The 21,588-nt window shown below is 49.9% G+C and overlaps 9 protein-coding genes across 9 annotated transcripts; 5 read left to right on the top strand and 4 right to left on the bottom strand.

Annotated features, from left to right (window-relative positions):
- Positions 1 to 648: 648 nt before the first annotated feature.
- On the top strand, positions 649 to 2,402 carry N7447_002356 (Major facilitator superfamily domain general substrate transporter; the record flags this gene model as incomplete). The annotated part of the gene is made up of 4 exons (XM_057226631.1): positions 649 to 936; positions 989 to 1,229; positions 1,279 to 1,347; positions 1,399 to 2,402. The coding sequence occupies 4 exons, from the start codon at positions 649 to 651 to the stop codon at positions 2,400 to 2,402; spliced, it is 1,602 nt and encodes a 533-aa protein (XP_057090647.1).
- Positions 2,403 to 3,415: 1,013 nt separating this feature from the next.
- On the top strand, positions 3,416 to 3,788 carry N7447_002355 (uncharacterized protein; the record flags this gene model as incomplete). The annotated part of the gene is made up of 2 exons (XM_057226630.1): positions 3,416 to 3,608; positions 3,664 to 3,788. The coding sequence occupies 2 exons, from the start codon at positions 3,416 to 3,418 to the stop codon at positions 3,786 to 3,788; spliced, it is 318 nt and encodes a 105-aa protein (XP_057090646.1).
- A 514-nt stretch (positions 3,789 to 4,302) lies between these two features.
- Positions 4,303 to 6,119, top strand: N7447_002354 (DUF890 domain protein; the record flags this gene model as incomplete). The annotated part of the gene is made up of 10 exons (XM_057226629.1): positions 4,303 to 4,382; positions 4,435 to 4,482; positions 4,542 to 4,617; positions 4,671 to 4,681; positions 4,741 to 4,839; positions 4,889 to 4,962; positions 5,013 to 5,142; positions 5,195 to 5,285; positions 5,357 to 5,620; positions 5,694 to 6,119. 10 exons carry the CDS (start codon positions 4,303 to 4,305, stop codon positions 6,117 to 6,119), a joined length of 1,299 nt encoding a protein of 432 aa, XP_057090645.1.
- Positions 6,120 to 6,285: 166 nt separating this feature from the next.
- On the bottom strand, positions 6,286 to 9,105 carry N7447_002353 (Glycoside hydrolase superfamily; the record flags this gene model as incomplete). The annotated part of the gene is made up of 1 exon (XM_057226628.1): positions 6,286 to 9,105. The coding sequence occupies one exon, from the start codon at positions 9,103 to 9,105 to the stop codon at positions 6,286 to 6,288; it is 2,820 nt and encodes a 939-aa protein (XP_057090644.1).
- Positions 9,106 to 9,385: 280 nt separating this feature from the next.
- On the bottom strand, positions 9,386 to 10,993 carry N7447_002352 (glycoside hydrolase family 5 protein; the record flags this gene model as incomplete). Its single annotated transcript, XM_057226627.1, has 4 exons — positions 9,386 to 10,051; positions 10,114 to 10,494; positions 10,568 to 10,832; positions 10,896 to 10,993. 4 exons carry the CDS (start codon positions 10,991 to 10,993, stop codon positions 9,386 to 9,388), a joined length of 1,410 nt encoding a protein of 469 aa, XP_057090643.1.
- A 404-nt stretch (positions 10,994 to 11,397) lies between these two features.
- On the bottom strand, positions 11,398 to 14,071 carry N7447_002351 (putative APSES transcription factor (MbpA); the record flags this gene model as incomplete). Its single annotated transcript, XM_057226626.1, has 3 exons — positions 11,398 to 12,077; positions 12,130 to 13,783; positions 13,838 to 14,071. The coding sequence occupies 3 exons, from the start codon at positions 14,069 to 14,071 to the stop codon at positions 11,398 to 11,400; spliced, it is 2,568 nt and encodes an 855-aa protein (XP_057090642.1).
- A 381-nt stretch (positions 14,072 to 14,452) lies between these two features.
- On the top strand, positions 14,453 to 15,466 carry N7447_002350 (uncharacterized protein; the record flags this gene model as incomplete). Its single annotated transcript, XM_057226625.1, has 1 exon — positions 14,453 to 15,466. The coding sequence occupies one exon, from the start codon at positions 14,453 to 14,455 to the stop codon at positions 15,464 to 15,466; it is 1,014 nt and encodes a 337-aa protein (XP_057090641.1).
- Positions 15,467 to 16,061: 595 nt separating this feature from the next.
- On the bottom strand, positions 16,062 to 16,729 carry N7447_002349 (putative glutamine-serine rich protein MS8; the record flags this gene model as incomplete). Its single annotated transcript, XM_057226624.1, has 2 exons — positions 16,062 to 16,478; positions 16,607 to 16,729. 2 exons carry the CDS (start codon positions 16,727 to 16,729, stop codon positions 16,062 to 16,064), a joined length of 540 nt encoding a protein of 179 aa, XP_057090640.1.
- A 2,624-nt stretch (positions 16,730 to 19,353) lies between these two features.
- Positions 19,354 to 20,981, top strand: N7447_002348 (sugar transporter family protein; the record flags this gene model as incomplete). Its single annotated transcript, XM_057226623.1, has 3 exons — positions 19,354 to 19,530; positions 19,600 to 20,274; positions 20,328 to 20,981. The coding sequence occupies 3 exons, from the start codon at positions 19,354 to 19,356 to the stop codon at positions 20,979 to 20,981; spliced, it is 1,506 nt and encodes a 501-aa protein (XP_057090639.1).
- Between the last annotated feature and the right edge of the window lie 607 nt (positions 20,982 to 21,588).

The raw sequence follows: 21,588 nt of genomic DNA, 5'->3' as shown, positions 1-21,588 counted from the left end.
TCATTGTACACGCGTGTATGAAGACCGGATGGAATTCCAGAGTGGGTATTGGCATCTATCTACCGTTTTAGGTACTAGCACTATTCACCCGTAGTAAGTCAGGCCCTGAATCGCTCATGAGGAGCCCGGGAATGTGCTTTCCCTGGGGCAGACGTCAGCCGTGGAGGCGTAGACATGATACAATAGACACTCAGCCAGCCCGCACCAGAGAAATAAGCCATGCTATAACGGGTGGGAATTCTAAGCTAGAACCTTGAGTATCCCAAATGCGGATCATGACCCGTACACGTCGAATTGAGCGACCTCGGTTTTACCAGATTTGTCCTGTCTGTGTCGCTCTCTACCATCAAGGGGATAGTATAGTGATCCCCCTGGTCGAACCCACTGTGGAGCACGTTTAGTTGACTCTCAGATGCATGGGCCTGCCCTATATTTTGTTTGTATTTTTGATTAGGCGCTATAGGGGTATATTTTTGGAATTGAAATAAAGGGTGAAATACAAAAGGGTGCCTCCATTCCATCGTTGATCTCTCTAGATATCTAAAGCTGCCTGGGCCGAATGAAGCCATAATTTCTCTTCTATTGTCAATAGCCTGTGTCTGCTGGTATATCCAGACTTGTCCTGATATTCTATAATAATTTTACATCATGACTTTGTCCCAGTTCAGTTCAACAGAAACTCTCAGGAACCCTGAGGTTATTGACAACTCGGTCAACTCGAGCCCTAATCTCTCGCCTCGGGACGAGAAAGACCTCTCGATACCATCAACACCAGCAGAGTCAATTAAGCTCGAAAGCCAAGCCCCGGTATCACCATCATATCATGTGTTCCCTCGGTCTCGCAAGTTGTTGATGGTCATTATCGTCTCCCTGGCTGCCATCTTCTCCCCGCTATCTTCAAACATTTACTTCCCTGCGCTTACAGACGTTGCAGAGGTTAGTCGACTCGTGTCATATGTTTTGCCACTTTTTGCTAACGTCAATACAGGAACTCAATATCTCAATGTCTTTAGCTAGCTTAACCATCACCGTATACATGATTGTTCAAGGTCTCGCCCCGAGCTTTTGGGGTTCTTTCTCAGATGTTTTCGGCCGTCGTGTGATTTTCATTGGAACATTTGCTGTCTACATTATTTCGAACATTGCTTTGGCTGTTTCTACCAACTATGGTGAACTTATGGCTTTCCGAGCACTACAGGCTGCTGGAAGTGCAGCCACTATCTCAATTGGTATGATACATAAGTCTTCCCTATTTTGTGTCTTGACTAACTTGTCTAGGTGCTGGTGTGATTGGTGATATCACCACTTCATCGGAGCGAGGCAGTCTGATTGGAATCTTTGGTGGTGGTGAGTAATCCGATACTCAGATGTGCTATGTTCCAATCTAACATTATCCAGTCCGCATGTTGGGCCAGGGAATTGGACCAGTATTCGGCGGAATCCTCTCTCAGTACCTTGGGTTCCGGTCTATCTTCTGGTTCTTGACTATTGCATCCGGAATCAGTCTTTTCTCTATCGTGTTCTTCCTCCCCGAGACCCTCCGATCTATCGCTGGCAACGGCACCGTTCCCCTGAAAGGCATCCACAAGCCAATCCTCTACTACATATGCGGGCAGAAGAACGCACAAGAAGACTCCACCCCCTCCGGAAAGAAGGTCAAGGTGACCTTGAAGACTGTGCTAGCACCCCTCACCTTCCTAGCCGAGAAGGATGTCTTTATCACCCTGTTGTTCGGCAGCATGGTATACACAGTCTGGTCGATGGTAACATCCTCCACATCCGCCCTCTTCGAAGAAAAATATGGCTTGAACTCACTAGAAGTCGGCCTAACCTTCCTCGGCAATGGTTTCGGATGCATGACCGGCTCCTACACCATCGGATACCTAATGGACTTCAACCATAAACGAACGGAACACGAATACTGCCAGCAGCACAATCTCCCTGTCGATACTCGCATCAACTCAAAGAGCCACCCCGACTTTCCCATCGAGTACGCCCGCATGCGCAACACTTGGTGGATCACTGCTATTTTCATTGTCTGTGTCGCTGTCTACGGAGTGTCCCTCCGCACACACCTTGCAGTCCCGATTATCCTGCAGTTTATCATCGCCTATGGCTCGACGGCTATCTTCACCATCAATAGCGCCCTCGTCATCGACTTGTACCCCGGTGCCAGCGCCAGCGCAACCGCAGTCAACAACTTGATGAGATGTTTGATTGGTGCTGCTGGTGTTGCGGCTATTCAGCCTATCATCGATGCTCTCACTGCCGAGTTTGCATTTCTCATGCTCGCCGGAGTTACCATTGCGATGGTCCCTCTTCTCATGGTTGAGATGAAGTGGGGATATGGATGGCGTCTCGAACGCCAAGAGCGCATTGAAAAGAAGGAAAACTCGGTCTGAAAGAAGACGGCTAAAAATGGTGCAATTGGAAATATAAGGGGGAAGACCTTGTACATAGTTGGGCACGGAAGCCCATCACGACTTGACGATTTTGGTTTAGCAAAAGTACCTTTATGTACCGGATTTTATGTGCGACTTGCCCGATTGGGATGTCACCTCTATATGAGGCTGCTCAGGACCCTGTTCGCTGAATATTTCATAAAATAGGTCCTAGCACCTCTTCCATTCTCTTCATTTCCTCCGAGTCCGTCAGTCCAGATAGTACCATACATTGTATTGCTCTCTCTTTCTCCATGGCTTCCCCTCAAGAAACTTTAGTAAATTAGGGTTTATTCTAGGTGCAATATCATGGGCATTTTATGGTTTTTTTGACGTCGTTTACTCGCGAAGTTGGGTACAAAACTAGACTCCCAACAGAGAGAAAGAGGCAAATGAGCTAAAACTGGTGCGCTAGCCTTCAAGGATAATACTTTTCTCATCCACATCCGATAGGATGAAGATGGAAATGCCGGCCAAGTGGTAGTGTCCAAATGCTCTAAAAGCTCTACGTTGGGTTTTATCTTATTTGTTAAGCTTGAATACTCTGCCTAGGGTTCTGGCTTCCAATATATAATTGCGTCCAATAAACAAATCACCGAAAGCTTAGTTACCTTTAGTTTCCATGGTTCTTGGAACTCCTCTATCTCAAGTGATATAAAAATACGAAGCTCACGTGCGAGGCAAATTACCACGGAACATGATTTATGACTCTTTTGCACTGGGATTATCGCACGTCATGACCTCATCCACCGTTCGTTATACTTAATAACCATAGTGGCGAGCCATTAGTTTTATCTGTAACATCATGACAAAGTGATCACAAGATGTTCATACTTATACCATATGACGTCATTTGCCTTACTATAGCTCAGCTATATAGAGAAGGCTTTGGTGAGCAAAATCCTTGTAATTAGCATACACCAAATATTATCAAACCATTCGAATAAGTTTGATCAGAAAAAATTATATTCACCATGTCAGACTTCGTCCGCAGAGCATCTGATGCGTTCCACCGTCGCCGAAGCTCAACCGAATCAGTGGATGTACCCAAATCCCCTGATCCCCCTAGCGCAGCAAAGCCTCTTGAGAAAGAGCAACTAAATCAAAAGCCCGAGTCTACTCAGCCTGGATCTCACGTTAATGAGGCTTTTGCTGGTGTACCAAGTGGTACGATCTCACTTGACCGTCTTTGTGTCTGATATATCATAACAATATCATACAGATAATGCTGTGCCTCCGAAGCAACACCGCCATTGGGGATGGCCACACCACCAGGAAAAGCAAACCGGACCAAATCAGCAGCCTAGCCAGAAGCAAGAAGATCTTGACTGGGTTGTTGGCACGTAGAATCACCGTGCTCGACGGAGTGACCGGGGTGCTAACATTGTGACCGACTATCAACACTTTTTTTTTCCTGTAATTCATTCGTGCTAAATTACCTTAGTATAATTATCTAGCTATGTTTGTGATCCGCCTCGGAAATTAATTTGTTCTACCTGTCACGAGAACTACATTCTGCCTTTGAAGATCCATTGTTAAGATCTAGCGATACACAGTGGGATCTTAATGGGGGCCCTCTAGCTTCAGCTTTATCTAGACTGGATCCCAAGATTCCAAGAGGATTCCCGGCGTAGATTGATTCGATTAAGAAGGGAAACAATTAGTCCACCCACTAATGATGCTAGACTTTTGAGCAAACGTCGGGGAAAGTTCCACATGGCCGCACTCGTCCTCCGTAGCCACTTGCCAACATCAACTTCCCTCTTGCGCCTTGGACTTTGCTTTCTTTGTAACCAACCACATTCCAATTTTAATAATCGCAAGTCCTGAGTACCTCTACAGAGTAGTCTCAGTACCGACCATGGAATCTGCGCGAAGCCTCTACAAAAATGACATCGATTTTGCAGCCTTGGCGCTGCAATCGCGCGATTTCGCCAAGCAGTACGTGAAACCACCGCTTCTCAGACAGAAAGAGAATACTAATCTAGTCCAGCTTGACACCAAACGGCCAACTGAACTTTACTGATCCAGCCGCTGTCCGGTAAGTCGGAGTACTGTCTGTTTGACATCCCGAGAGTGGATCTAATTTGCGTCATGCAGACAACTCACCACCACCCTCTTGCAGCAAGATTTTCACCTGAAAGTTGAGATCCCCGAGAATCGACTGTGTCCACCGGTATGTAGATACTAAACCTGTATCTTATGTATATGTATTGACTTGATTTTTAGGTACCAAATAGGTATGTCGTCCCCAATGACGGCTTGGGCCTTACACGCATGTGTCTGACATGTAATATAGACTCAACTACATCCTCTGGCTGCAAGACCTCATCGACTCCAGCGCTGGAGGACTGCATGAGGGGTATGACCGATACCGGGAGGTCGTCGGCCTCGACATGTACGTAACGAGTCCATCCAATCTCTGAATCATATCTGACAAAGTGAAGCGGAACGGGATGCATCGGTATCTATCCCCTGCTGGGCTGTGCGACACGGCCGCGGTGGAACTTTGTAGCAACAGGTACGTTCTTAAGGGCGAGGATCTTCAGCATCCACTGATCGACCCGACAGACATTGACTCGAACAATATTCGCACCTCCCAGCATAACGTGGCGCTTAACAACCTCGAATCACGAATTCGGATCGTAGACTCTGACCCAGACGGACCTCTCTTCCCGTTAGAGAAGCTAGGCTGTCAGACGTGAGTCTCTCTAGTTTTAAACTTGCTAGAATCTTACCTGACTGTCCGCCAGCCTCGACTTCACCATGTGCAACCCACCATTTTACACCTCATCCTATGAGCTGAACAAATCTGCTGAGCAGAAGGAACGAGACCCCTTTTCGGTGAGTGTCAATGGCTGTTTACTTCTCACCATATTTCACCCCCTCACCTTGCCGTACTAAACTATATGAAGGTTTGCACTGGCGCCGAAGTGGAAATGGTGACCAATGGCGGAGAAGTAGCTTTCGTGAAGAAAATGATCGACGAGAGTCTCCAGCTGCGCGACCGCATCCAGTGGTACACATCCATGCTCGGAAAATTAAGCAGCATCAACGTACTCGTGGAGACCCTGCTTAAGCATGAGAACCACAATTTTGCAGTCACCGAGTTCGAGCAGGGAAGCAAGACGAAGCGCTGGGCCGTGGCGTGGTCATGGGGAGACAGACGGCCTGCCATGGTAAGTTATACTTTATCACATTTTACTCACTTCAAGCTTGTGTCATATGTGCCATGTCTAACTGCTGGTCTAGAATGTTGCGCGTGGAATCCCCGGCTGCCCGAAGAGTCATTTGCCTTTCCCTTCAGATTACACATTTACGCTACCACCTGACATATCAATTGACACAGCAACTGCTGCGATAAATGCAGAACTCGAATCGTTGCCTTGGTTTTGGTGTTGGGATCAGTCTCGTTCTGCGGGGACTGGATTCGCTGCTGAGAATGTGTGGTCGAGATTCGCCCGCCGGAAGATGAAACTTGCCGGGGAGGGTGCGGCGAAATTAAAGGTGATTCCGGCCCAGGTGGCGCTAGGAGTGCGTCTGCAGATACGGCTGGTCCGGGGGCAGAAACCGGATGAGAAAGAGGTGAAGGTTTTAGTCCGCTGGGCGCAGGGGACCGACACCGTTTTGTTCGAGAGCTTCTGTGGGATGATGAAGAGGAAGTTGGAATCAAAATAATTCCCATGGGCTAATGACTCGAACTATACACGGGTTTGGATATCTTCGATTTATCAATCAACACGAGCAGATTTGGATAATGTTGAACTTGGTACACGACTTTTGTAAACATTTGCACGGCAAGCTAATCTCTATGATTCATAAACAGCATCAAGGCTTGTATGTACTAATTGCCCGTAACTTCAGACTGCAACTGCTTCAAGCGGTCCCAGCCTTCCGTGCCATCCCAGAAGTCCTTGCCCTTACCCATAATTCCTCTCACGGCACTACGGGACTTGAACCGCCAGTCCTTCGCAACAAGCTGAGCCTCTTGATCACCCTCAACCTTCTGATCTTCATGGTCCATAGGACCAAACTTAGCGTACCCATCTCTCACAAGCTTCTCCGTAGCCCGAACAACCTCGAGCCAGGGCTTCTCGTCACCCATCTGGAAAGCACCCTGAGCATTAGCAGCAACAGTAGCACGCCACGCCTTCTCATGACACTCGAATGCCTTGGAAGGTCGACCACGGAAGACTTCAACGCGAGCAACAATTTGCCACAGGACCGAAGAGTGCGTGATAAGCGGGACGACATTCTGATCAACCAGCGAGATGATCTGACCGGGAATGGTACCGGTGCGAACAATCGGGGCTTCGGATGGATCGTCAGAGCGGATAAGCAACTTCTCGTACTCGAACGCCACGTTCAGGAAATCAACGAGCATGCCCAGAATCGCCACGTCAATGCACTTCTCGCCCTTCTTCGTACCAGAGAGCTCGATAATGCGCTTCTGCGCGGTGATCACATCGCGGAAGGGTGTTGCCGGCGGCGGGATTGACGCTGCGACTGTCAGAACGTTGTCCCAAATGCGGGCGTCGGTGCCCTTGAGTTGCGCTGCGCGTTGGAGCGCTGAGAGGGCCTCGCGCTTGCGTCTGTGGGGGTCGACTTCGGCAGTAGAGACCTCGCCGGTGGTCTCATCGATCACCTCTGGGGCAGGCTCTGTGTCGGGCATGCGCAGCATCGCGGCGGCAAGGTTACTCCAGGCCTGGCCGTCGGTGTCGTCGAGTTGGACGGTGCGGGTGAAGGTGTCGGTGGCTTCTTGCCATTTCTGGAGCTCGAGCTGCACGCAACCGAGAGCGAACCATGCACCCTGGTTCAGACGGTTGATGTGCAGACTCTTCTTATAAGCTATCTCGGCATTTTCCAATTGCGGTGGTGTCGAGGTGAGATAGTGGCGGGCTAGGGACCGCTGGGCGCGGGCGTATCGCTCACCAGAGACCTCCCAGGCGCGCTCATACATCTTTTCGTCCTTGTCGATATCTCCCATGATACAGAGCAGGCGTGGTGCATCGGCTGGTAGTGGTGACCGCTCTGGTCCATCGAATTGCTCGTTTTCGTCATTTTCATCTGGGCCTGTGGCCTGATAAAGCTGACGGCGGATGAGGTTCTTCGCCTTGCTTTCGCGCTCGGTGGCGGCATAGCAAAGTGCGGCCTCGGCCCACATGTGTAGTCTCTCGTAAATCTCGAGTGCAGTGCGCAGACCACCGAGATCAACCCAGCGCTTGGCAAGCTCGGCCTCGAGGCTCCAGCGTGTTGAGAAGTTTAGAATCCAAATGTGCTCGAGTCGGTCAGCGGCTGGGGCAGACTCAGACTGCTCAGGGCGTGGCAGGAAAGTCGTAGGTTCGCCTGATTCGTTCTGGGCTGCATCATCGCTAGTTGCGGTGTCCGCAATGACCTGATCCACCAAAGCCTGCATCTGCAGCACAGCTCTCTCAACGGTACGAGAACGGTAACCCTCTACTCGACTGCGGACCAGAAGTGCTTGGGTATAGATCTGCCAGTTGGAGCTGCCGCCATCGAGAACTCGAGTGGCGTAGGGGTTTGTTTCCTCTCGGGTGAGGCCGTTCTCAGGCGAGGTGTTAGTAATGGCAGATGCCAGTGCGAGTAGGAGAGCAGAGTCAACGGGGTTAAGAATGGGCTGGTTGTTGGCATCAAGAGCATCCAAAGCCGGGGAAACCTTATCTTGGATTGCCAGGGATTGTTCGTCGGGATTTTGGTCAGAGAAAGAGATAGCCTCAAGAAGGGTGTCGTCGTCCAAGTTGAGGTTCTTAGGCCCAGAAGCCTCCGAAGATTGTGACGTCTCATCGGCACTCTTAGCCAACACGACCAGCTGACTGGTATCACGGTCTTGGAATTTCGTGCGCTTGCCCATCTTTCCGGTCAACGCAAACTCGAACCTCCGCACCTTAGCCGCCTGGTCAATATCTTCCCGTGCCTTGGCATCGAATCCATGGTGTGTGTGGATAGTGGCCCTTTCCAGCAGGAACCGACTCCGCTCGTCTGAGTTCAACTCAGCCTTGTCCAGGATCTCAACATCCTTGTAGATCACATCTTGGAGCGTACTCGTGACCTCCGAGAGCATCTTTTGGTGAAGGAAGTTGGTACGCATACGCGCGGTCTTTGTGACAAGCGGTCCATCGCTGCTAGCATCGGCCAACAGAGCTTTGGCGACAGCGAACAATTCCGGGTTGGGTGTGAGCTTGTAGGCATATTCTCCATCCAGGGTTAGGTCACGGATGATCTTTGCCCGCACGGCTTTGAGGGTTGTGGGTTCGGATCGCAGAATAGATGGCAACACAACTTCGGACGAGCTGAATTCGAGGGGAGGACCGGTGACGTTAGACTGCAGGAAGCCGAACAAGGCTGCTAGTCCAAGGTGCAGGAGTTGCGATTGTTTTTGTTCGGTGGTCAAGTCATCGGTAGACTGGAGGGCGGCGCGGGCCTGGTCGGCAACGAAGGTGGTATATGAGATCTCGCCGCTTGCAACCTGTGCAAGAGACTCTTTTGAGGCATCGTGGCCCAGCACCTTGTGACTGAGGGGCAGGTTGAAGATCGGGACGATGTTGTCAGACGTCAATCGGATGGGATCAATGCGGTCTTTGAGTGGAGATGCGGCATCAAAGATGCTGTCCAGATTGGACGGGTACACAGGAGATTCAGCCATGTCGAATCCCTCCAGTAACCTTTAATGATCTTGAAGTCGAGAATGTGCCCCGCGATCTTTTTCGATTTTTCTGCTTATCGATAGTGTGTGGATAACAGGAGTGCGTGGTATTTGAGACGAAGTCACGAGATTGCTAGGAACGAAACTTATTTCCACACTCTGCTTATAGAGCATCACATCTATTATTAATCTAACCTCTCTCAACTCTCTAGAGTACCAGAATCAGTCATGAATTCCATTTTACTATAGTATTCTATATCAAGCCGACTCTCGCTCAGACTCAATGAGACGAGTGTGCGTGGTCTTTAAGTATACGATTCAAACCCTCTCGCTGCACACAACCCTCAAAGTGGAAACTCCTAGCCAACTCTTCCAGATCATTCTCACTGCTTCCTCTAAACAATTCTGCGAACTCATCCACAAACGAAGCCGCTAAGAAAGTGTAAAACACATTCCGCATGACATGCAACTCCGTATTCCACGATGTGGGATAAGTATCCTTCGCAGTAGGACTAACACGGTCAATCCACTCGAGCAAAGGTTTCAAAGCCGCCTCAGGCTCAGCCCTAGGCCGACGGCCCCATTTATCCAGCCAGAAGTCCCTCTTCTTGTCCAGGAAAGGCTTGAGCGTCTTGTTCCACTTGCTCTCGGGATTAGTATAGATCATACCCTGCAGACCAATGTCCTTGTAAAGCCAGATCGACCAGCTGATGTTATACTTGTCATAGATGCGCAGCTGGTCGCCGAGGAGGTTGTATCGCTCCTGGTTAACAGTCTCGGCATCGACGTCAAGTACCTGGTCCGCATAGACGGGCCCGAACTCCCCGTTCCAGACAGGGGTCTTGTTCTCGCTCATGAACTGCGCTTTTCGTAGGTACACCTTTTCAAGGCGTTCTTTTTGTTCATCTGTACCCTTGTAGCGATCGCCGGTGGGGAAACCCATTGACTAGAGATGATATCGCGTTAGATCACTGTTCTCACAAGTTCAGAAAGGAACGGGAAACTCACTGAGTAATCATGCATGGCATACACGCAGTTAGGCAACACCTCGTCGAATCCCTTCCACTCCATCGCAAACGTATTTCCATCCAGCCACAGGATATGATCAGGGTCAATTTTGCGAATTGCCTTCTCAACACGAGCATAAAATGCGGGTAGACGCACGTGCTCAGGATCACAAGGCTCGTTGAGCGGGTTGTACCCAGCAACCCAAGGATTATCCTTATACCTGGTGGCGATCTGCTCCCAGAGCCAGATAGTCCGGTCTTGGTGGTCCTTGTAGTCCCAAAATGCGGCATAGCCGGTGGGATTGTCGGAGTGCCAATCTGGGTTCTGGCCACCGGGGACGGCGTGCATGTCCAGGATAGTATAGATCCCGTGTGCTGCGCACTATACGCCCATTATGATTAGTTTATTTCCTGACACCACCGACTCCACGTAGAAGGGTATGCAAAACACTGACCAGGTCGACGACTCGGTCCAAGTGTTTGAACCCTGATTCCTTCAGCACGCGGGGATTCATATCGTCCTCGAAGTGGCGGTAGTTGAAAGGCAGGCGCAGACAGTTCAGTCCCAGCTCGGCGAAGAATTTGGCATCTGCCTCAGTAAAGAAGTACTCGAGCCATTTATCGAAGAAGAATTCGTATTTCTCTTGTCCCAGTACTCGACGCATGGCCGCGCGATGTTGGGCTTCGTGGCCTGCGAAGCCTGTGATGAAATTCTCCATACTTCAAGACGATATGTCAGTTAGGAGACGGGAAAATACTATAGCGATTTGATCGTCTACATACTTCATCCATCCTCCAAGAGCAGCTCCTCGCATCACAACCCCCTCTCCATTCCCATCGACGACAGTATTGCCCTTCACGTGCAGGAAGCCGGTAGCCATATTGTCGGTTCAGTAATGTAAAGATAATTGTCAAAAGCTACGAAGGATGAGTTAGGAGGTGCTACGCATGGCTATAAGTACTTATACTTATCCGTAGCAGGCTATTTACGCAAAAATCCAGCAAGCAAAACGCGGGGAATGGGGTAAATATCCAGCTTGGCAACTAACAGGGGGGCTTCAAGCCACCAAGCCCAGTAGCTCAACCGGCTAATTTCACAACATTTAGCCTACGCATGCAAGCCAAGACTGCTGATCAAGTGTACAAGAATTGCATTTCTCATAAATAACAAGACATGTGCCAACGGGCATGGGTGCATGCCACCAGGGTATTTGGATACAAGTGAACGCCGTCCAAACAAGCCGCCCAAACGCTCAGAGAATAATGCAACACATCCAAGACTAGACTACCAGTCCTGCCCGCGATCCCGCATCAGGATTTCAATGGCTTCGTCCTCGGGGACGGGATTATCATTCAGTTCCTTGACGCACTGTGTGAGCCCCTCCGCGGCTTCATCTACTTGCTCCGCTGTCCAGCCCGTGCATGCCATCACCATGCGACGGTAGTTCTGGCCAAGAACTGCATTCTTTGCTTTCAGGCCATCAACTTCAGCCAATATCCCTGCGTTGAATTCTTTGTAGCATTGTGTTTGGCGCCTAAGTAGATCTGTTGCTGGTAATGAAGCCAGGAAGGCGACTTGCTGTTCTGAGAATCCGGACGCTGGATCGAAACCCTCGGGGAATAGGGCGTCAAATGTCGCGACATCAACACCGGAATCTCTGTCGGCATCACCCACAACAACCGTCTTGCTCGCGTCTAGTCCTGGTGTGTTCTTCACTGTTGCCAACAGACCCTCAGATGATCGCTCCAGATTTTTGATGCGCCGGTCTAGCTCCACGCGCTCAGAACCCTTGCGTCTGAGCTCATCATACTGCTTCTGCTCGATCTGCCGAGCTTTGGCAGACTCGCGGATCTTCGTATGCCAGTGATCGAAACTTTCTTGTTTTTGCGTCAAGCTTGAAGCCAACTCGCGGTCAATTCCCCCAAGTGTTTCCTCGACCAATGCGCTGATTTGGGACATTGCCGCTAGAATTCATGTTAGCACAAATGAAGATTAAATTGGCGGGAAGACACTTACCATCAAGAATCTCTTTCTTCGACTTCGCCAATTGATCAATGAATGTGTCATTCCGGCTGGCCGGTTGCTGAGACTGAGAGTTTCCATCGACCATGTCGACACCCACACCGTAATCTGCAGGGCGGAGGCCAGTATGGTTTGGAATGTGAGGATCGGCGCCCACTTCCAGGAGTTGCGGGACAAGGACTGAGCGCGCACGCCCTGCCAGATTAAGGGCTGTATCGCCCTGATCGTCGCGGAGGTTGACAATCTCAGAGATGAACCGTCCCAAAGAGATAACTTCACCACCAGGGATCCCGTTTGGCGCATGGTCTCCATTCGCACTTGGAACGACGCCTCCATGCCGTACAATGAACTCAAGAAGAGCTTCCAGGTAATGCTTTGCAGATACATGTCCGCCGCCGCCAGTCGCAGCCATCATGGCGATATGGTGCAGGATGGTACGTCCGCTGTAATCAACCATGTCAATGGTAGGGGCTAACACTTGCAGCAAACGCGGAAAGCTTCGATAATCAAGATTGTTCCGAGTGCCCACCGATTTTTGTAGGGCCGTTTCCCCGGCGCCGTTGACTCGCGATATACTAACACCCTTGGCGACTAGCGCATTGAGCAGTGACATGCGGGCAAGCATCGCAGCCCAGTGCAGGGCGTTGTTCCGGTACTCATCAAGGGGAATTTCAAGATCATCCCCGGTCAACTGCAACAAGGCCGGATGATTGGTAAAGTCTTTCGTTCGTTTATCGAGGAACAATGTCATAATGAGCTTCATCTTCTGGAATCTCTCTGGGGTAGATGCAGGCGCCAGGGACTCGACGCCGCGTTTCGAGCCATCATCCATGGGAGGGGGAGGAAGATCCATATCTTGATAAAAGGATTCGTTAGGTTCTGTGGGTGTAGGTTCGTGCATGGATAGATTGGATGTTTCTCGAGTGAGAGGTGGGCCATGATGCGAAGTAGATCGCATGCGTTTGCGTGGAGGCTCCACAAGATCATCAGTGTCATCTTGTACCTGGTATCGATTTTGTAGGCTGCCAAACCCGCTGTCGGACATGCTGTACATGCTCTGCTGGCTGCTGAACGCAAGCCCGGATTCCTGACTGCTCATCTGCTGCGAGGGCTTGCGAGCCATGCTAGGCCGACGACTGTTAGAGCTAGGTGAGTCGAAGCGCGCTTTGCTGAGGGCATTCACAGCGGTGGCAGCCGTTCGTGAGATATTCTGGAAGAAAGTTCCCTGCTGCGGCTGCGACGCACTGCGATTCTCCCCTCCGTTGTAAAGTCGCTTGCGCTGCGCGGCCATTGCTTGTTCCTTGGTGGGTGTATCTATCGTCGATCCGTGGGCAGGCGCTCCAGAGCCGTCAGGGCTCATATCGTACTCCAGCAGTGGGCGGAGTGATTCTTCAACGTGGTACTCTCGACACAGGTCGACGCCTCGTTGGTAGTTAACCCACGTCCCCTGGTATTTTCCGTAACCGCCTTGTACCTTCTCGTGTTCACCAGCCGCAATTTCTTTCTCGAGTGTTTTCGTTCGTCTCGCTTTCACAACGCCAGCGACTTTCAAAATTTGCGTAGCGTTCAACCAAGAATCGGATCGACGTTTCATCACAGCGACACCATTCACTTCCATCTCATAAACAGCAACATTAGAATATACAGCCTATTTGAACCTCGTCAGTGGCATTCTCTGTGGATGTGGATAAAGGCCACGCACTCGGTAAATCTGTGGTTTGTACTCCTCCTGATATGACATTACTGGGCCATAGTCGCTGGCTCCATCGTATCCACTAAAGCTTCGTGGGTGCCCGTTGGGGTAACCGAAAGAGGACATCTGAGATCCTTTCGGGGGCGGAGGAGTTGCGCGAGGGGTGGAGTTAAGGGATTGCGAAGCATTCAACATGTTGTAGGCCATTCCATTCGATCCTGCACTGCCCTGTGAGTATGACATGCTGGACTTTCCAGGATATATCAGCCAACAAATCGGGGAATGATGGGGTAGAATAAGTAGCAAGGAGAGAGATACCGGATGCCGATTGGAATGACGCGAGCTCGAGGCGCGTGGCTAACCCTCTGGAGGGAAACCGTAGGCCAAACAAAATACCATTCAATGCCACAAAGCGACCGAACGAGGTGTCGAATGGAAATTGAGATATTAATATCCGAGGCTCAATGCAAGGCAAGGCAATGTTCGCGGGGTTTGGGGGGAAGACGGCGAAAATGGCGCGTCGAAGTTCCCGTGACACGCATTTTGCCAAGGATTTCGCGTTTCTCCGTTTTGGGGTTTCTTTTTTTTGGCACTTATTGATTGCATTAAAGTGAAATATTCCTCATGGCTAGACCACAACCTCAGCATTGGCTACACAATCTCTCAAAACCACAGCAATGGCGCCATTTATTTCGCGCTACGCTGCGCGAATGTACCTACCTACCTGACCCCATCGCCCGCAACTACATGAAAGACCATATCATCTCCCGATATCGTGCTGCTTCCTCCCGTTCCCCGAAGGCTGGTCCCCAGGCGGTTCACGCGGCAAGAAATGCGTTGTCAGTTCTACGACGAGCAAATGAAGGCTATTCACGGCCTCTCGAGAAGGTGTTATTATTGTCATACGGTCGCACTGGGAGACGGCGACATGAGCTGCTGGCAAAAATGTTAACACCGGAAATCCCTGATGACTCTTTAGCTCTCAAAGAGCTAATCTCCCGGCCTGCTGATTTCAGTGATGACTGGGAACCCTCAGCTATCGTGAAGAGCCTTGCAGCCTCTCAAATGCAGAACACAGTGGTTGCAGCAGTCCGCATCAGGCCGTTGATCAAACAATTGGAACCTCCGATCCCCAAGGAGGACAGCTGGGGGAGAGAAGTGTGTCAGTCTCGGAAGAGAAATATTCGAAGGAAATGGTACAATGCCACATTGAGCAGTCTCCTTCCACCATTACCAGAGAAGGATCACCAGGTGCTTATGGGACTCATATCGGGGACTGTGCCATGGGAGCCTGTCAAAAGGAGAGGTTCAAATCCCCAGATTCCCCAGACCAAGCCTGGAATCAAGTCTGGTAGTGAGCTCTTTAGGTTGCTGGCTAGGGGCCCTGAAAAGGGTACCACCTTTGCCGAATATGCCAATGGCCGGCCACATACCATTACAATCCGGCTCATGCGTCGTCAATGGAGACGTCTGTCTGCTCTTGTACCACGACAATACTGGAATCCGATATCGCAAAGGTGGCGTTTTATGTGGGAATCACCAAAGGAAGTCCCGCAGCTATGCTTCGATCTGGACAGTAGCATCAACCCAGAGGCTTTTTTTCAAAAAGCCAATTTAGGCAAAGGAAGACAAGGCTGAGATGCGTCAACCCACTCAATAACAAAATATTAACCAATGTAATAATACACGATTTGGATTCCCATCATGGCCCTAATCATTCCCACGTTCAAGCGCACTATGAACTGAAACGAAGGACTATCTATCGGGCATAAATGCAGGCTAACAGGCACTCCAGGATATCTCACCAACTAAGGCATAGTCGCATGATTTAATAATTCAACTTTATTGATGGGCTTTCATCTCACTAAGAATACAAATTCATATGATAGCCGTACGCGTGAAGGTCCTCGAGTAAAGAGGACAGTTGACAATCCCAGACAGACCGGATATTGCCGGACAGGAAGAAGTAATAAAGAACGAAACAGGGTATACAATATTGTAAGGATAAAGCCAGTCCTCGTAACCAATCACACGAAAAAAGGCGAGACTGATCAATCACTATCAGACGAGCTGGAGGAACTGGAGCTCGAGCTTGAGCCCTTCCGCTTGTGCTTCTTATCCTTCTTATGCTTCTTCTCTTTCTTGTGTTTCTTGCCTTCCTTCCCACTATACCATGACAGTCAGTCTCGTCTCAACCAAAAGGACCAAAAAACGTTAGCGCAAAGAGCAAGACTCACAGCTTATTAGTTGCCATATTCATACCAACAGCACCCAAAACAGCACCGCCCGCAGTACCAAGAATGCCGTGGCCAAGCTTATTGCCCATGAACCCGCCCGCCGCGCCACCAAGCAGCGTCGACCCGAGGCCCCTGTCGCCTTCCGGTCCTACAGCACCAGGCTGTCCTGGCTGTTGCTGGTGCGGGGGTGCGCCGCCATAGTATGCAGAGCTCTCGCCGCCACTCTGTGGGTACTGCTGTTGCTGGGGAGGGTATGGCGAGTGGCCGCGATCATGGGGAGGCTGTTGGTATCCAGGATTGCCTTGGGGAGGGTACTGGCCCTGCTGGTGCTGTGGGGGGTAGCCCTGACCGCCGTGTTGATCATAAGGTCCTGGGTGCTGGCCATATTGGGGCTGACCGTAGGCTTGCTGGCCCTGTAGCGCGGAAAGTTAGTTATGGCCGCGGTGCGAGTACGAGGGGGAGGGAGGGGAGTTGAGAGTTTGAGCGCTGCGCGACTCTGTTCTGTGCAACGGTAGGTCATGTGTATGGTTTGTAGACTCACCTCTGGTGGGTAATAGCCTTGCTGTGGTTGAGAATGACCCTGTGGGGGATATCCTTGGCCTTGTTGGTCATAGTAACCGGCACCACCGCCGTATTGGTTTTGCGGGGGTCCTCCGTACGACATATTGGTTTCGGGAGGGATGAGAGTTGTTGGATAAGTGTTGAGGTGATAAGTACGTAAGAAATACTTTGGAGATGAATAGGAAGGTGAGATCTGGGGATAACCTGACAATAAATACACGGCATCAGCGGGGCAAGCGGGCTGAGCGGGAAATTGAGCACCGCCTCACAGGGGCTTTTCAGATTAACACAGCCTCCTTGACATCTTAGAATGTGGCTTGATTTCTCTTCAGCTGAGCTAGGTAACCAATCAGTATGTGTCTACCTGTTTGATTGTGGTCCTTTATAGCATTTGACATTCGGCATCTATTCCATGCTAATGGCAGTTAACGCCAAGACACTCGACCCGCAGTTGACAGGCTGCAAGGAACCGAGGAGCATTCCTGATTTGGTAGATATATATTTATAGACCAAAGAGACTTGAGTGGCGATAATGGGGTATGTAGTAGTATATCCAGCTCTTTATATATTCATTATGGTCCTTCGAACTTGACAGTTTCCATGTTAATTGATAGTCCACTGCCTGGTGTTCGGCAGTATTATCAACTTGATTTTGAAACAATGACCAGTCAGCATGTTCTTCAACCAGCATGGAAAGGAGCCGACTACTCCCGCCTATCAAGTGCAATCAAATCTATGGTGTTTGATAAGTCCGGCGTGATTTCAGCGACTCGTTACTCCCAATAGAACAGCACTATACCCATAGCTGTGGGGTTTAAACGTCCTGTGTAGGGACATGAGAATTTCCACTGATGCTATCCCACTCCAAAATATGCACCGTGATCTTCAATCTTGAATCTGAACTGGATTTCCATGAATTTCATGGACTTTTTGCACCCAGCTATGCGTATGGTGTCAAGTAAAAATCAGTTAATGTTTCGAAAGTATAGTCCGAGCCTGTAGCATCCAACTTGGTTGTTTCGCACTTGAACAGCTAATACTATACTCAAGATTTTCTCCATAACTAAATCCTCAATATATATAATGTTGCTCTGGTACTACTTTGACGTAAGCTTTTCAAACACGGTCTGCTTACCAGTGACCTTTGAGACAACATAATCGGTAGTCAGTATGGTTATTCTCAGCCCTAAGAACGTAATTTCCACACACTTATCTGCGTTCGTTGGAGCAGCTTTTACGAAGCGGTTTGTTGTTGGCCGAAACAAGATTATAATAGTACTTTAGGCTAATCTGTCTCGGTACCTCAAAGAGCCTCGAATTATTGGGATACGCCGAAGAAATAAGTGAACAATATTATCTTCATTGGAATACTCCCCCGTCTCGCATCATAGAAAAAATGGAGATTGACCCGCCAAGCGGCATATTAACTTACCTATTCAGCCATATACTTCCGAGAAGTGGAGACTCTTTATGGTCTTTTGGCAATATAATACTCCGTACCCGAAGGGAAACAAAAGGATGGATACCAATAGCGAAGTGAACATACAACGAAGGGTTCAGCCCAATCCAGCCCAATCTAGCCAAGCATCGGAGTCCGTGCGTGGTGATAAAAGCTTTTGTGCCAATACCATGGCATTTATTGGCACTGCAGCCAAGAACCGGCTGAGATCTCGGCGCAAGTTGGGAGGGTTAGAGATGCCAACCTTGATAGTTTTTGAAGAGATATGTGATAACGAAGTGCAAATTTGGAAGGCAACTCCATAGTCTGATCACGGCCCCGGGGGAGCCGAACATGATCTCACACTGTGCTGTAATGCTTGGCAGTTTACCCGAAAGTCTTACTTCAGAGAAGCCCTTGCCAAGCAACGGGATCATTCAAAGGTTAATATGTGAGTGTACAGAGTTACCTATATCACGAGAACCTAATATGAAATAGAATTCATATGGCGTAGATATTTCTGCTAGAATGGCTGCTAGAATGGTGTCCAAAGTTTTCAGTCCTGTGGCTTTATCTTGTTTAGCACACAAAACCGGCGATCAGCAGAAAGACCGACACGGAAGGTGACCGAGGGGCTTACCACGGCTTACAAGTTCAAAGAGACGGCTATCGTGGGGGGACTTTTATAGTCTCCATTTTAATATCCCCTCACGGTCTAAGAAATTCGGAGTATGTCTTTGAGTTGAGAGCGTACTTTTCCGTATGCAGTTATCCGATGAACCTGAAACCACAGAGCAAAGTTCTCAGAAAAAGAAATGTCCAAACCCAAATAGATTTGAACCCAAAAAATACGTGCCTTTGCATCAACCTTTCAACGCAGAAATGTATTGCTCCGAAGTGGAAACTTTCTAAACTTCCCCACGGGGACTCTTTCGTGCGATGGGGCCCCATAAGTGTACCGTGATCGGCAATTGAGCTTAGTCCTCCTCATTCGTGCCCGGTCCCGACTCCATATCGCTGACCCGCGTGGCAAGCGAATGGGATCACATCTCATCCCTGCATTCGGGACCACACACGTCGGTGGTCAGTTGATTCCTTTACCCTCGGGATGTCCGCTAGATTCGGTGACCATAGAGAGGCGGGGAAGAGGAGGGTATCGGCCATATTTAGAGCTGTGCTGACCCCCTTGTTGTGGCTTCTGATCTATCTTATTTCCCTTCCTTCGCACTTTGCGCTAGGGTCAAACTTTTACTCTACTATTTACGGGTGCTCCAGGATCCTCAGCAGTCATGGATGAGGCAAAGTCTCAGTATGCCGCGGCACCTTCGCCGGATGTCGAAGAGCACATGAGCGTTGGCCGCTACATCTCCACCCGTATTTCCTCTCTCGTGCCTCCGATGAATCCCGCGCCCAATCCATTCGCGGCCTTAACACTACTCAACAGGACGCAGTGGCTTAATTTCACAGTATGTTGATATCACTATAGGGCTGACGGGCAAGAAAAAAGCAACTAGCTAACCAGCCTAACCCTACAGGTCGCGTTTCTCGGCTGGTCTTGGGATGCGTTCGACTTTTTTACCGTCTCACTTACTACCTCTGAACTTGCCAAATCATTCGATAAATCCGTAACCGACATCACATGGGGAATCACCCTAGTGCTGATGCTACGATCCGTTGGCGCCATCACCTTCGGAATCGCCTCTGATCGATGGGGCCGTAAATGGCCCTTTATTGTTAACCAGATGCTCTTCGTGGTCCTCGAGCTTGGCGCTGGTTTCTGCCAAACCTATAAACAGTTCCTGGCATGTCGTGCTTTGTTTGGAATTGCCATGGGTGGCTTGTATGGTAATGCGGCTGCTACCGCGCTGGAAGATTGCCCGCCTGCAGCCCGCGGTATCATTTCAGGACTCTTGCAGCAAGGTTATGCTTTTGGGTATCTGCTAGCCACGGCTTTCGCCAGAGCTCTCGTCGATACGACTCCGCATGGTTGGCGACCGCTGTATTGGTTTGCCGCCTGCCCACCGGTCTTGATTATTATCTTCCGGTTGTTCCTAGGTGAAACCGAGACTTTCCGTCGGCGCCAGGAAGCAAGGCAGGAAATGCGCGGAGGTGTTGCGGCGTCGTTCGTGTCAGAAGGGAAGATCGCACTGAAGCGTCATTGGTTGATACTCATATACCTGGTTCTGCTTATGTCTGGGTTTAATTTCATGGTATGTGGATTACTTGCTATTCGCGTAACGGAAGAAGGCTAACATGGAGACAGTCGCACGGATCTCAGGATCTGTACCCGACAATGCTGGAGAACCAATTCAACTTCTCCAAGAATGCAGTCACCGTCACACAAGTCGTCGCCAACCTGGGCGCTTTGTCAGGTGGCGTGTTATGCGGCTGGGCCAGTCAGATCTTCGGTCGTCGGTTCTCCATTATCGCCATCTCCATCGTCGGCGGCGCCCTTCTCTACCCCTACACATTTGTCGAGAACAAGAATGTCATTGCCGCTGCCTACTTCGAGCAGTTTATGGTCCAGGGTGCGTGGGGTGTGATCCCCATCCATCTGATGGAGCTATCGCCAGGACCTATCCGTACCTTTGCTGTCGGCACCGCCTACCAGCTTGGAAACCTGGTTTCCTCCGCTAGCTCGACCATCGAATCAACCATCGGTGAACGCTTCCCACTGCCTCCAACTGAAGAAGCCCCCCACCGTTACGAGTACGGGAAGGTCATCTGCATCTTCATGGGATGTGTCTTTGCCTATGTTATTATGATTACAATCGCTGGGCCAGAGCGTTTGGGTCGTAATTTCGACGCGGAGCATGATTCGGACCTCCAGGAGGTTGCTGCTCACCGCGGCCTCAACGCCAAGGAGGAGGATTTGGGGGATGATCCAGAGAAGGTTAAGAGTTCGATTGTGCCGTAGGCTTGCTAGGAGATTTTTAAGACCTGGTGTGGTGTATGACTGATGATTGCTTCGTGGGACCTTACCGCAACTTGGGAATTTTATTATGGGGGATGTAGAAGGAGCTCAATGAGATAGGACAGATAATAAATTGGCCTCCTATGACGCGCATTGTATTGTAGATTGAGGTCAGCAGTGCGCTTCGATCTCGTGTATGTCCCCAAGGTTGGTCGCCTATAACCAAAAGGTTAGCGGGTATCCCTCAACGGCTTTGATGCACAGGGATAGTAGTAAATTGCCTGTCGCGATAAGGTTCCGAATCTGCTTAATTGCTAGTGCTCATTCTGGCGCGCAAGCCAGTCTTTAAGGTTGAAGGGTATCTTCATTTCCTTTGTGACACTGGAATATAAAGGAAATCGTTAGTACCCACCTGTACTTTGAAAAGCGTTGATGAACTGCAGGATTCTGGAATGTTGGTGGGTGAGGAGGACAGGATCTGAAGGTACACGGAATAAAGCAGTAAGCGTGAGAGGCTCTAGGTTATAATGCAGGGATTCATTCTCCCCTCAACCCACTTGTACACTATTCACCGGTAGGTCTTGAATTAAACTAAGAAATACGAACAGAA

The sequence above is a fragment of the Penicillium robsamsonii genome (genome assembly GCF_028829455.1).
Source record: "Penicillium robsamsonii strain IBT 29466 chromosome Unknown utg000001l_segment0_segment0, whole genome shotgun sequence".
Taxonomy (NCBI): Eukaryota; Fungi; Ascomycota; class Eurotiomycetes; order Eurotiales; family Aspergillaceae; genus Penicillium; species Penicillium robsamsonii.
Note: the sequence above shows the minus strand (reverse complement) of the source record. Positions and strands in the feature narration are given on the sequence as shown.